Source organism: Quercus robur, chromosome 8 (genome assembly GCF_932294415.1).
Source record: "Quercus robur chromosome 8, dhQueRobu3.1, whole genome shotgun sequence".
Taxonomy (NCBI): Eukaryota; Viridiplantae; Streptophyta; class Magnoliopsida; order Fagales; family Fagaceae; genus Quercus; species Quercus robur.
The window spans coordinates 36,362,409-36,377,022 of NC_065541.1; the positions used below are offsets into that span (position 1 = coordinate 36,362,409).

At 32.9% G+C, this 14,614-nt stretch overlaps 1 protein-coding gene across 1 annotated transcript; it reads right to left on the reverse strand.

Moving 5' to 3' along the window:
* Positions 1–14,059: 14,059 nt before the first annotated feature.
* Positions 14,060–14,614, reverse strand: LOC126696225 (uncharacterized). Its single transcript, XM_050392997.1, has one exon. It carries the CDS (start codon positions 14,612–14,614, stop codon positions 14,060–14,062), a length of 555 nt encoding a protein of 184 aa, XP_050248954.1.

Sequence of the window (14,614 nt, forward strand, 5' to 3'; positions counted from 1 at the left end):
ATAGCGCCTTACATCGATGTGGCTTGAAGGGTTTGACTCATCGGACTTAGTTCGAGGAGCATCACATTCTCACCATTCTTCTTTTTTTGTAGGATCCTTCCATCCTCCCCTCTCTCTCAGCTCTCTTTCCCTTTTATACTAGTGTTTACTTCTTGTTCTTCATCTACGTGTCAGTTTTGCCTTTTTGGGGTAATGACTCGTCCTATCAATCCATACGTCAGAGTGGTTGGGGGTGGTTGGGAAAAGTTAAATAGCATGGTCTAGAGTATGGGCTTGTCAGGTGCAGGGCTCCACATTACGGTGTTGGCAGCTTTCTCCCTTGTACTGCTCTTGTACTGAGTTCGTCATTTTCTTCAAGGGTTTTGTGAGGTGTTGAGCGTGAGATCGTCCTCGGCCACATCCTTGGGCCTTCAAGGAGCTTTCATCACGCATCCTCGGCAGTAGGGCTCCTCGGCTTGGACTTTGGGCCCTTAACACAAAGTGGGCTGGGATCTTAGATTTCGGGCCCCACATAAACAAATTCTAATTAAATTATGTTTAAATTTCTCTATACATTATAGGCATAAATACACTTTTGGTTCCTATATTTTACACTTTTTTCCATTTTGGTCTCTACATTTTATTTTTATCAATTTTAGTTCCTAAACCAATTAAGGTGTGACATTTAAGTCCTTACCATTAGCCAACTAACGAGAAAAGCTAAGGTGGTAGACAAAACACCCTATTAGTTGATGTGGCACTGATGTGGCGATTAAAATATTATTTGGCATTTTTATATGCCACATCAGCATTTAATTTTTTATAAAAAGCCATGTCAGACAATTTAAACCAAAAAGAAAATAAATTAAAAAACAAAACTTTTTTTTTTTTACTTTCATTATTTTTTCGTAAGAACTGAAGTTGTTCTTCGTGTTCTTCCTAAATCCGTGAAATAAACCAATCTCCAGCAAACCTCAAATCCAAATCCAGCAACCAAATCTACTCCATCAAATCCAAGAATATCCCAATTTCAAATCCAGACATATATTTCAAGACTTCTCAAACCCAGAAAAATTAAACTCAAATCAACCACTCCACAGATCTCAATCCCAAGACCCACGGCGAACTGCTACCCACAGCCCCACGAACCCAGGTCCACCCACAACACCACAACCCCACGCTGATGTCCACCGTGACAACCCAAAATCTCAGATCGACCACTACCAAAACCCAAATCGTAACCTACATGTCACGCTCCTCAAAACCCAGACCCAAATCAGTCATGCTCCTCCTCCATAAATCAAAACCCAAACCCATAGATTGGCTTCACCGACTACAGATCAGAGATGTTGGAGGTGGGTATGGCTTCACCGACGTGAGGGAGATTTTTGCCTTGGTGGATCGGGTACATGTAGAGCTCAAAGTGGGCGGAGGTAAAAGAAGTGAAGAAAAGGGAGAAAACTCACCGGACTAGCATCGAAGTGTGGGGTGGAGTTGCGTCGGAGTGTGGGTGGACGTTAGACCTTCGACAAAGTGTGGGGTGGAGCTGCATCTCTCTATCGTCAGTGCGTGGGGGTGGAACTGAGGTGAGCTTGAGGATGAGTTTCAGGGTGTGTGAGGAGTGTGTGAGGAGTGACCAATCCGGAAATCTATTGAACGTAAAATGGAAAGGGAAATTCATTTACGGCATGGGAAGGTTATTTTACAGCGTGGGGTCGTGTTTCTGAAGAAAAATTATGGGTTTATGGGTTTGCTAGAGATTGAATTAGTTACTGGGTTTATGGGTTTATTTCTTTGATTTATTTATGGTTTGGTTTGGTTTTTTGGATTTATTTCTTATTTTTCTGGATTTGATGGAGTAGATTTGGTTGCTGGATTTGGATTTAGGGTTTGTTGGAAATTGGTTTATATCATGGATTTAGGAAGAACACGAAGAACAACTTCAATTCTTATGAAAAAATAATGAAAGTAATAATAATAATAATAATAATAATAATAATAATAATAATAAATTTAAGTTTTTTTTTTTAATTTATTTTCCTTTTTGGTTTAAATTGTCTAAAACGGCTTTTTATAAAAAATTAAAATGCTAACGTGGCATATAAAAATGCCAAATAATATTTTTTAATAATATTTTAATCGTCACATCAATGCCACGTCAACTAATAGGGTGTTCTGTCTGCCACCTCAATTTTTTCCGTTAGTTGGCTGACAGTGAAGACTTAAATGTCACGTGTTAATTGGTTTAAGGACTAAAAGTAGTAATATATATGTATGTATGTATGTATGTATGTATGTTTTTTAAAGAGTTTCAACTTATGGTGTCTGCTCCTGATAATAGTTATTTATAATCGAACCAAGACACCAATCAGTTTTTTGATGTAAATAGGGACTGAACCTTAGATCTCTTATTCAACTATCAGAAACTTTACCAGTTAAACTAACTAAAACCTACACACCAATTAATTTTAGGATTAAGCGGGTTTCGAACCTCAGATTTTTTATTCAAGCTAAGACACCAATTGATTTTAAGATTAAGCGGGTTTTGAACCTTAGATCTTTTATTTGATGATAAGAGAGTTTACCAATTAAGCTTTTTTTTTTTTTTTTTTTTGAGTAAACAGTAATACTTATTAGAACACATACGAAAATAGTAATATTAGTATTTTAAACAGAGTTTCTATTATACTCCCTCCGTCCCACTTTGTTTGTCCTCTATTCCATTTTAGGATGTCCCAAAATATTGTCCTGTTTCTAAAAATAAAAGTCATTAATTTACAAATGTTCCTATTATACCCCTATTAATTTACTAATTCAATTTTTTGATAAATTTATTTAAGGGTAATTTTGGAAACTTATATATTTTTAAAAGGTAGACAAGACAATAAATGATGTTCCCTTAAAAAATTTGACTTTTCAAACAGGACAAACAAAGTGGGACGGAGGGAGTATTACATAACCAAAGTACTGCTACAAAAGGACCTAACCTTTGTAATTTACCAATTAACCTAATTGGAACCTACAGTTTTAATATATTTTCATCACATAAATATTGAATTTAATTTTATACATTCACATTTAGTACTTATATAATTGTTTTTTTAATAGAGGTCGTTTTTTTTGGGTATTCTCGGTTGCTCTTTTTTATTTGCTTTCCAATTTTGGACTTTGCATCACAAAATGACAACAAAGGTTTGCTCAGAAAAGAAAATGTATTAAAAAAAATGTCATTTACCATCAATTGTGTTAGGAAAAGTAACAAGGTGGGGGGTGAATCATTTGTATAGTTATTATCAAGTCAAAATTTAAACACGTAGTTGTGTTAAACCATAAAATACATATATTATTATATTCCCTAATGACAATTAAGGTCAATGTAAATTTTATTTTCTAATTTAATAAAAGAATCTAATGTACTAGACCCTTTTATTTTTTAAGTTTGATTAGAATCGCCTACAACTACCTGAACCTTACCCCTAGGGAGGTGCCAATAGACTATCTTAGGATAGGCTAATATACTAGCCTTAAACTATCTATATCTAAATTTCACCATTGTTTTTCATTACTTTTATCACATGGGTTAACTATGTAGTACAGATTTATAGGCTATTATGCATTTTGTAAAAAATTGTGCAGTTAAGGAGACATAAAAACCCTGATGACGGCTATGCGTGATTCTCGGCCATGGTCATGGCTGAGTTGGGCGGCCAGAAAAATAGATAGAATGACTTGTTCTGTTTTTTGGAATTGGGATTGGAATTGGATTTTTTCTAAATGAAGCCCCCCATGAGCAGGAAAGAAAGATGATGAATAATAATAATAATCAATAATCATTGATTGATAACCATGTGCAAGCCTGTTGAACTTCGAATGTTGTCCTTTCACTTTGATTGAATTTTGTTTTGGTGATGTAATTCCTTTTGACTTTTTCAAGGAGACATCTTTTGTAATTTGTAATTGAAATGTCCCCGTGACTAGCTAGAAAATAATTGGTGGCAGTCAGTCACCCATTTTGGTCCCGTGATTAGAAAGGCATTGTTGTAGTCATTTTACGGGTAACAGTACCACCTCACCTGAGTTGCAACCTTTAGATTATTATGATTATCATTATCCCATCAATCTAATTTTCTCTTTTGCTTGCACCCATTAATTACTTTCCATCAACAACAACCCAAAAAAAAAAAAAAATGTACCCATTATTTTATTATTATTATTTTTGCCGGCTTTCAATTTCTTCAGTATTAAACAAAAACATTCTACTCGAATAAGAAGAGCATAAAATCTTGAAACAAAATCTTATATATCTTTTATAAATGTGGGGGGAGAGAGAGAGAGAGAGAGAGCAACGAAGGAGAACAAGATATTGGCCTACATTCATTCATTCAAAAACGCTCAAAAATAATGCTTATATTATTAGTATAATAGTATTAGTAGGTTAATTAGAGGAATTTGGTTATCACTTTTGATTAAAAAAATATTTAAGAGGAATTTGGCCCTCTAGCTTTTCACTGCACCTTGTTCAAAGGTTTTTGGTTTATGTGTACATTCACTCATTTACCACCAAGTTACAACCAGCCAGTAATAAGGGTGTACATGGTTTGGTACGATGCGATTTGAGGTATTTTCATTCATTGCACAATAAGGTGCGATTTTAATAAATTTATAAAAGAGAGTGAATGAAAGCATAAGAATCTCAATCACGATGACAGTGGCTTGGTGATGGACTGACCATTGGGTAGGCGGTGGGAGGCAAAAACACTGGGGTTTGATATGAGGGAAAGTGAGGATTGAGAGAATGACTCCATGAAAGAGACTTGATTGTCTTCTTTGAAATATAACCCTTTTTTGAGTGTCATCGTCTCACGTATAATATATTATTTATATATATAAAATAATACACACACCTACGAACTGGTGCAATTTAATTAGGTAAGGTTCGTTCACTTCGTGCACCACACCTAGGTTTGAATCCCATTGCCCGCAGGAGTCTGTTGGTGGGCATCCTTAGTGGGGTAACTCCCCACACAGTGATACAGGCGGGCCCCCGAGATCGGACAACCCCGTCCGAGGCTATCTGGAACCCTGCCCGGGGGTGTAATATAGTCATAAAGGCCCCCATTTTAGTTTCTCAAAAAAAAAAAAATTAGTTTAGTTAATCATTTTTGGGTGTAAACAGGGTTCGAACCCTAAATTTTATTTTATTTTTTTATGAAAAGAATACTGTAACTTTCATTAAGAAGAAGATGAATTCAAAACATCTTGAGCTAGTGCAGACTCAAGCATACTAGGATTTTTCTCTATTCAGGTTACATAAGTATCAATGTTTTTGACATATTGAGCCAAAATGTGTGCTGGTCAATTTCCTTACCACTTCACATGACATAGTTGGACCATTCTATCTCTTATTTTACCTCAAAAGACTTTATTAGTTAATCTAATTAAAGCCCACAAGCCATGAAGACTAAAATCTCGTAATCATCTCATACTTATTTAATTATTTATCTCAGATTTATGACTTACAAAAACAAAAAAAAGTGTACTTCATTGGTGAAGCTAGGGGGGGGGGGGGGGGTGGCCCCTCTAGCTTTCTGAAATTCCCATTTGCAATAAAATAAGTTGACAAATACTGGTTATTCCCCTCTTAAAATTCACTTCGGCCCCCTCTTATATTTTGAGAGAAAAAAATATATTGGTTAGTGCCTTTTACAGCTTGCACATCTTGCACTTCTCTATATTATTTTACCTAATTTCATAATTTAATTAGTAAATATTGATTTGTTATATGTGTTGGGTTAAGATAACTTGATCCTGGTTAATTAATTAAATTACCCAAGTTGATTAATTAGGTCAAATTATATGCAAATCGTGGAGACACCAACAAATCACCAAATAAACTAAATGCAGCAAAAATTAAATTGACATGGTGATTTGTTGACAAATGGAAAAAACTTTTCGCAAGGAAAAAATCTCACTGGGTGAATTTAAGGTCACCACTCCCAAAAATCCACTAATCAATAATCAAGCGATTACAAGTATGAGATATCTTACCACTACCCTAGCCTATCCCAAGAAACCAACCTCCAGTTGAATCTTTACTTCAATACTCAATTGGACTTGTTCTTATAATAGCATTCTTTCCTTTGATGCACAAATTTCTAATCTGTGACTAACTCATTTGCATGGATCCCAATACGTTACTAACTCCAACAACTTGAATGATTGTTGTTGGCTGCAAAGTTTTTCACTTCATTAACAATGAATATCAGAAAGCACTTGGTTACAAAACCCTATGGCGTACAAACGCAATAACTTCTCACAGAGAAAATTAAACTCTTAGACTATGTATCCATGTATGACGGCTCTTAAAATAAGCTTTATATATGTCTAAGTTTGTGAGAAAAGAAATCCTAAACAAATAATACAGCATGGGCCAAATTTTAGATCTAGAAATTCTGAAATCGTAATTTTCGATAGATCGAGCTTGTGTCGAGCTTCCCATTTAGTCTTGATAGCAACTATCTGTCAAGCTATCTGTTAAGCTTTAATGAAACAACTTTTCTTCATATGTTTCTTAGATCAATCTTCATGTCTTTAATACTAATACTTGATATGTTTGAACAACATATTTCTTGATATATTAAACCCAACATAAATTTACCCAATTACAAGTAAAGTGGGTTTTGTTAAGAGATTAGCTAATTACATAAAAAAAAAAATATATATATATATATATATATATGATCCTAACAATATGTTTGGTTGTTTGTATCTACTCTTACTATTTTAACAAGTTTTAGTACACGAAAGAAAGTAGGTTGGCTTGGCCCCCTTTAAGAAAAATTTTTGGCTCCGCTACTAACATAATTTGTGTGAGTTTGGATACAACGTTTGCGTCCCTGCATTTTTTAATGGGTCTCGTGCACTGTTCACGGCACCCACAATTACTTTTTTCAGCAAAAACAACTTTAAAACTAGTCCCACGGCACCATTCACACATTTAAAAATTATTTTGCTACAATGTTTTCAGTTTTCAGTAATAAGCGGTATCAAAACAGACCCTTTTATATATCATAAAAACTAAAAAGTCATATTTAAAACCCCATTGCCCTTCTTTTAAAAAATTTAAAAAAAAAATTGAGGGAAAAGACAGAATAAAAAAGATAATAACTTTAAAAAAAGAAGAAGAAGAAGGAAGCCTTTGCAAACTTTAAACCGTATTTCCTTTCACAATGGCAATATATTAAAATATATTTTAAATATATACATACTTATACATCTCTATAGAATTGAATCGTGATCTCTCATTATTTATTGAAAGGAAAGCGACACTCGATCGAAAATTGTTAAACACAAGAATAAGGATCTATAAGATTTATGACCTGTTTGGAATGAGGGGAAGTGAAGGGGAGTAGAGTAGAGTTAGCTAAAAATAAGCTAATTTTGTGCTAAATCTACTCTACTCTACTCTACTCTCCCTCCCTCTCCCTAAATCCAAACGGACCATTAATCAAGGATGTTCATTTAAAATAGGGAGGATCACAAAGATTTTTAGTATCTATAAAATCATTTGACACCAGTTATAGCCAGCCATAAATCACAAAAGACTCATGTTTAAACAAAAAATTGTGCATCTAGACTCAAACACGTGAGAAAGGGAGGGAATAAGGAAGCATGCAGGTCCAAATAAAAACTCAAAACATTTTACATATGTGTGTGTGTGTGTGTGTGAGAAGCTTTTTATTTTTTGGATTTACACGTTTTACTCATGACAGTTTTATTTTAAGAAAAAGCATTAGTACTTGACTAGATACGTTTGTGGAAAAAAAAATAGTTTTATTTTTTATTTTATTTTCAAAAAGAAGAAGTTGTACTAGTACTTAACAACTAACGTACGTAAGAGAGAAATGTGGAGGTGGGAGAAAAAACTTTTTTTTTTTAATTTTAATTTAGCTAAAAATTAGGAGTTTTTAAATTACTAATTTTTACATGTCTAACCTTATGATTTAAGCCTAGAAACGGGTGAATTTGAGAATATTTTAGGCATCTAAATTGAGGATCTTAAATAGGAGAAGCCTCTTAAATAGTAGTAATAAGAGGAGGAGTAGTAGTAGTGGTGTGTGTATATATATATATATATATTCATACCTCTCTGACAATCATACACATACTCAAAGGAGAAAACAATGTTGTGACCTTACTTTGTAAAGAATACAAACCAACCTTAGGGACAATCTTCAATTCTATTTTGTGGATTTATTTCCTTGAGGGTTGGTGACAAGGGTGGAACCAGAAATTTTTGTTTAAGGGGAAGGGGGAGTAAAATTATTGTATTGATATGCAATTAAAAAATAACTCATAGTAATATATATATATATATATATATATGGGGCACAAGATTATTGTTAGAAATTTGTAATAAGTGTAATAAAATACTAACAAATCACCAAAGTTAATTGTAAAATACTAACAACGTCATAAATCACTTTTATTGACACATCAATTTATAAACATTTTGTTGTAAAATTTATAGTTGTTTCAATCTCCGTTTAGGAAGCGCGTTTTGCGCATTTTCTAGTAGAAGCGTTTTTTCTGTGGGTCTTGTGCATTGTTCACGGGACCCACAAATACCTTCATTTAGCAATTTTTTCTTTGAAACTAGGTCCCACGATAATATTCATACATTTAAAAATTATTTTGCTGCAGTGTTTTTAATTTTCAATTTTCAACAATAAGCAGTATTTAAACAGACTCTTAGCATTTTTCTTTAATAGGAAAAGTTGAAGGAAGCTTCTAAAGGAAGTTAATAGCAAAAGTTATGACTAAAAATTAGTAAAGTTAGGGGTAAAAGTAAAAGTTATGGGATATAAATGACGTGTTGGGAGGGTAATGGAAAAGGATAATGAAAGGAGTTGGGATTTGGGGTGGCAAATGGTTGACATGTAGGGAGAGAGGGCCAAAGTTTGTCCTTGGGGGGCCATCTCTTTTAAAAATGACAAGGAATTGAGTTTCACCTACTCTTAGACTACTGTTATAGGGATTTTAAAAAAATTTGGGGGGCCATGGCTATACCCTACTTACAATGTAGTTCCGCCCCTAGTGGATGGTAACCCTCAAAGAGTTTTTTCACTTTAGGGTTTTCTCTTCGTATTTGCATCATATGTGTTTTCTACTTTTTGCGTTTATTTATATTTACAGTAACAATTAAACATAAACATATCGTGCAAGAATAATAGGATTTTAAAAAAATTTGGGGGGCCATGGCTATCCCCTACTTACAATGTAGTTCCGCCCCTAGTGGATGGTAACCCTCAAAGAGTTTTTTCGCTTTAGGGTTTTCTCTTCGTATTCACATCATATGTGTTTTTTACTTTTTGCATTTATTTATATTTACAGTAACAATTAAACATAAACATAAACATATCGTGCAAGAATAATAAAAATCAATTTTACTTAATATCTGTTAGAGCACTCATAGTAAAGATGTCAAAAAATATAGCTTTTAACAACCTAAAAAGCACCACCACGCATTCTTGGTACGGTGGTCACACTACAAGTATAAATGCTTGTGAGGTGTGAGGAATAAGGGCCGAGGTTTAAGTCTCTAAGAGGGAGCTTCATACACATAAACATTGAGATTAGACGAGAGTAGAAATTCTATCTAAAAAAAAAAAGACCCTAAAAAGCTACTTTATCTATTTTTACAACTCATTTTTAAATACACCCAACATCAAAACTTCTATTTTAACATACAATACATTAAAATAATATAAACAATATAATAAAATAACATATCAACCCAATAAATAACAGTCACAACTACCACCACAACCACCAAACCCACACCCAAAATCAACCACCACCACCACCACTATAGCCACCAATCCACAAGACCCACACCCAAAATCAACCACCACCACCACCACTACTAGAACCACCAATCTTCAAGACTCACACCTAAAATCAACCACCCCCACCACTAGACCCACCAAGCCACAAGACCCACATTCAAAATCAACCACCAATCTACAAGACCTACACCCAAAATCAACCACCACCAAAGTTTAATCTCCAAGAGAGAAAATCAAAGGAAGAAAAAGATGAGGAAGCTTTAGTTGCAAGGTGGTTCGGCCAAAGAAAAAAAGCAAAAGAATCATTAATATTTAATGTAATAAGTGGATCCCAAACGAACCCTAAATACCATTTTTATCCTTATATTAAAAATTATATAAATATTATGTAAATACTATACCATAAAATTACATATTTCGTTCATTTCCATTTACTTTTATAAACTCCCCAACACACTAGAAAAAATACATTATATTTCATCCATTCTATATTCCATTTTGTTACCTTCTTTTATGATTTACCAATTCTATTCTATAAAAACTCAAAATCATAGTGATAGAGAACAAAGCTCAAGATCTTATCATGACTTAAAAGTTCATATTTACGAGGTAAGATGTGCCCAAAAAAAGTTTCATTTGAATGATGTAAACATAAAATATTTTAACCAAACATATAATAAATATATACACACACACACACATGCACATGATCAAAGAAGTTGCAAAAGGAAGCCTGAGAAACGAGTCAACCTGTTAAACCAAAGTAATTAAAAAAAAAGGATCCGAACCTAAAATTTTTTGGACCTATAGGAAAAACAAGTCAACTTGTACCCAAATTGAAATGTTTGGTTAGATCAGATCAACTCACAACCTAACCCGACCTGATTTTAGAGAAGGGAAAATTTTTAATTAAATAAAAAAAAATTGTTGCTTTTTATGTTATTTGAAGGTAATATGCAAATTTTGATGATTTCTCTTGGTGGAAAGAAAATTACAATTGGTTTTCTAAGCTCTCTTTAGTGGCAATCAATCTCTTAAGCATTCATATAACTGTGGTTGCTTATAAATCAACTTTTAGAACCAAAAGTAAAATTCATACACATTATCTATCTTTTCTTTTTCTTGAGAATGTGAAAATTTTGATATGAACCCGAAGTTGGTTATATGGATTTAAGGGTAGTATTTAAAACATTTATAGATTTTTCATAGTTATAAAATTTTAATTTTTGACTCATTTTTATCATATTAAACTTTTTTATTTGTAGATGAAAATACTAACAAAATTACTCATCAACTTGAGGTTCAATTCTCAAGTATGAATATTTCCACGAATGAATCTACTACTAATATTGAATATAGAGTAGATTGAAGTGCAATTCATATAAAAGATTTACTTATTTTTCTTGATCTAAAATGTTATGTTTTATCCTTAAAACTTTATTTGTTTTGTTGTTATTTTATATGCAAGAGGTGCACCTTAAGAGATTGATTACTTGGTATGGTCCATAATATTTAGTAATGTTTTTCACTGTTTTGTTGTAATGATAAGATTTGTGAACTTTGGATTGTGTAAACTTAAGAATTTATGTATTATGTATTATTTATTTTTTGTTATTTTTTCTCTTATTTTAATTGAAATAAAGAAAAAAAATTATTTTTATTTTTATTATGTGAAAAAATACAGGTCAACCTAATTGATCCAAGTCAATTTGCAACCCATTTAAGATGACCTGTTTCTAATGCAAACCTGATCAACCCGACCCGTTTACCAAGTCTAAAATTTGGCTTGGATTTTTACTCTTAAAATTCTGAGAAAATCTATGGACATAACTTTTGCCTCAAGTCAAATGTAGTCAACTGTAAGTAATAGAAAAGAAGTTGTGAGTCTATATAAAAGTGGTAGACAATTACTCACAATTGAGGACGTTAGAGTTATGGTCGTCAAAGAACTTTGAAGTATTTAATGAACCCAAAATAAGTTAATTTAAAAATGTGACCAATCCTTTAAAAATATAAAAATTAAAAAGACCAATCAAGAGTTCTTTAAATTTATCTCTAAAAAAAGAGTGCTTTAAATTTTCTATCATTTACCTAAAAGAAAGAGTTAAATTAAGTAAAATAAATTGGGATTTAATTATCTGAATTAGTATAATATTTTTTTTTTTTTGGTCAAATAAGGGAATCGAGGTTGAATCACTCTTAATATTAAAAGGAAATTCATTAGTATCTTGACATGTTTGTATTCTTATTTTAATCGAGATTTAAACTCTAAATCTCTTATCCGATGACAAGAGTTTTTATTAGTCGAACTAATTAGAATCCAATTAGAGTTTCATACAAATTTAAGTGTACAATAAATTTCTATCCCCTTAAAAGGTGTTGACTAAAACGTTAGTGCAGAAGACCACTTGGAACCCCCTTTTTTTTTTTTTTTGGGAGAAGAAGACCACTTGGAACTTGGTGTTGAAAAAGTGTTTTCCATACCCAACAACGAAAAAAAGGTTAGCAAAAGGGTTTACTGAACTTTTATTTGTGTTGAATTTTGGCCCACCATGAATTGGGGTTGGCATTTGTTCTCATTCTCTTTAAGTAATCATCGGAGGTTGCAGGCCTGTTCTGAGTTCTGACCAATAATAGAAAGTTTGCAGGCCTGAAGAGATTCTGGGATTGGCGGGGTTTCAACTCGTGGAATTCCAGCCCATCTTTTCTTATTGGGGTGGCCCATCAACATCACTTTGGCTGAGTAGTTGTTGACAAACTCTTAAAGGATCACATCAAGGAATGGAAACAGAAACACCACAAAATGGAATCATATCAAGAGATGTAATTGTCAAAGACAAATCCAGGAATAAAATTCAAAGGAGGATATACTATTACATATCTTCAATAACTTCGGCTGTCATGGAAAAATTCAACTTTGCTATAAAAGGAGGATAGATTATGGGTTAAGATACATTGTATACATATTAGTCAATGTATGAAAATGTTTGTTAGGTAAAACCTATATTTTAGTAGGCAAGGTTCCAACCGATGTCCTCAACTCGATGGAATAAGATAACGAAATGGTATGATTTGATTGTTCCATTTGTCATATATGACAAGCTTAAGTGTTACTTTATTGACGTATCATCACAATATAAACATAAGGACTTTCAATCAAAACGAACCCTTAAACGTTGGGGAGTAAAATCAAAATGACCCCAAACTTCATGGATATATTTTGCACTTTAATCTCTTTTTTTCTTTTTCTTTTTTTCTCTTTTAAATTTGATTGAACACTATACGTTTCTGTTGAAAACTTCTAAGATGTCAGTTGAATTACAAGGCTCTTGACTGAAATATATTCATTTTCAAGGAAAATAAATAGGTTACAGCTTAAGGGCATCAATGGGCCTTCAAGAGTTGCGAGAGACTATTTGTTGTTACATTTCATTAATTTTGATATCAAAAGTAGGCATTTACAACAAATGTTTCATCCATAGGCGGAGGGAGTGAGAGCCATGGCACCACCTTGATTTTCCAAAAATGCCCCTCCCCTCTATTTAATGTTAAAATTTTAAAATATTGAGTAAACTTTTGGTGATGGCCCCTTTTCATTTTTTTTTTTTTTTTAAGTATAAATGCTCTTTAATTTATTGTTGTCTCCTTTATTTTCCTTTAATATTGACTTTTTTTGTCATATATAAGTCATTAATTTTAGGAGCATTTACAGTATAAGTAAATTAAATATATAAATAAATCTCTTTAGTAAAAGATTTATGTTTTTTTCCAAAATAAATTGATAAGCTTTTTTTTTTTTGGGGGGGGGGGGGGGGGGGGGGGGGGGTAAAGAAGTCATACACATTTATATAGACTTAAAGCTCCTAGTACAATGACATATTCGGCTTGGCCCTCTTGAGAAAATTTCCTGACTCTGCCACTAGTTTCATCTAAGCATAACTAAGAAAGCTCTTGGCCAAACCAAAGTTGTAATTTAACTAATACAAACATCTTATTGATACAATTGAAATGACAAAACAAAAGGCATGTTGAGAATTTTGAAAGAATTTATCCCTGTACATAAATAGATTAAAAAAATGCTCATATTTATATTATTTTAATAATTTAATAGTTATAATGGAAGAAAGAAAAATTTGAACTCTGGATGCTTTCATTAAAAACATTATAAGATATCATCTAGTTAAGCTACAAAAATCTTGACATAAAATAAGTATAAAAACAACAAGAATTAGTTATATCTTGAGTTTGGACTCACATATGGCCACACTTTTCTTAGATAATACAAAAACAGTTATATTACAACTATTATAAAGGGTAGCAGGGCGCTTGAAGATGTTCATCACAATCACTATCCCAGACATAAGGGCTGTTGAAGTCAAATTCAAGGTCCCAGCTGCAACATCAATCCAAAAATGGGGATCCTGCATTAACCTAACAGGCATAATTGCCACAGGAGATGTCATGTTACGTTTCTTGTGTGGTGGCACATATATGTCCATAATTGGAGCTTCCCCTACAACTTTCCCACGAAAAGTGACAGAAGAGGTGGTGTTTTTGTACCTGAAGACTCCATAGTTTGGGTTCTCAATTGTAATAATCGAGTCTAATGTGATATTATGTGTTGGATTCAAGAAGGATGTAACTTCAATGTTGGAGCCAGGGTAGAGGGTGATTATGGGGTCTCTAGGCTTGAAGATGGTAAAGGCTAAGGTTAAGATGACAATGACAATGATAACTATGAAAATTGATGTTACTCCACAGCATAGTTTCTTCTTGCCAACACCCAT

Coding starts and splice junctions, on each gene's coding strand:
- LOC126696225 (XM_050392997.1), bottom strand. CDS start 14,614: ATGGGTGTTGGCAAGAAGAAACTATGCTGTGGAGTAACATCAATTTTC.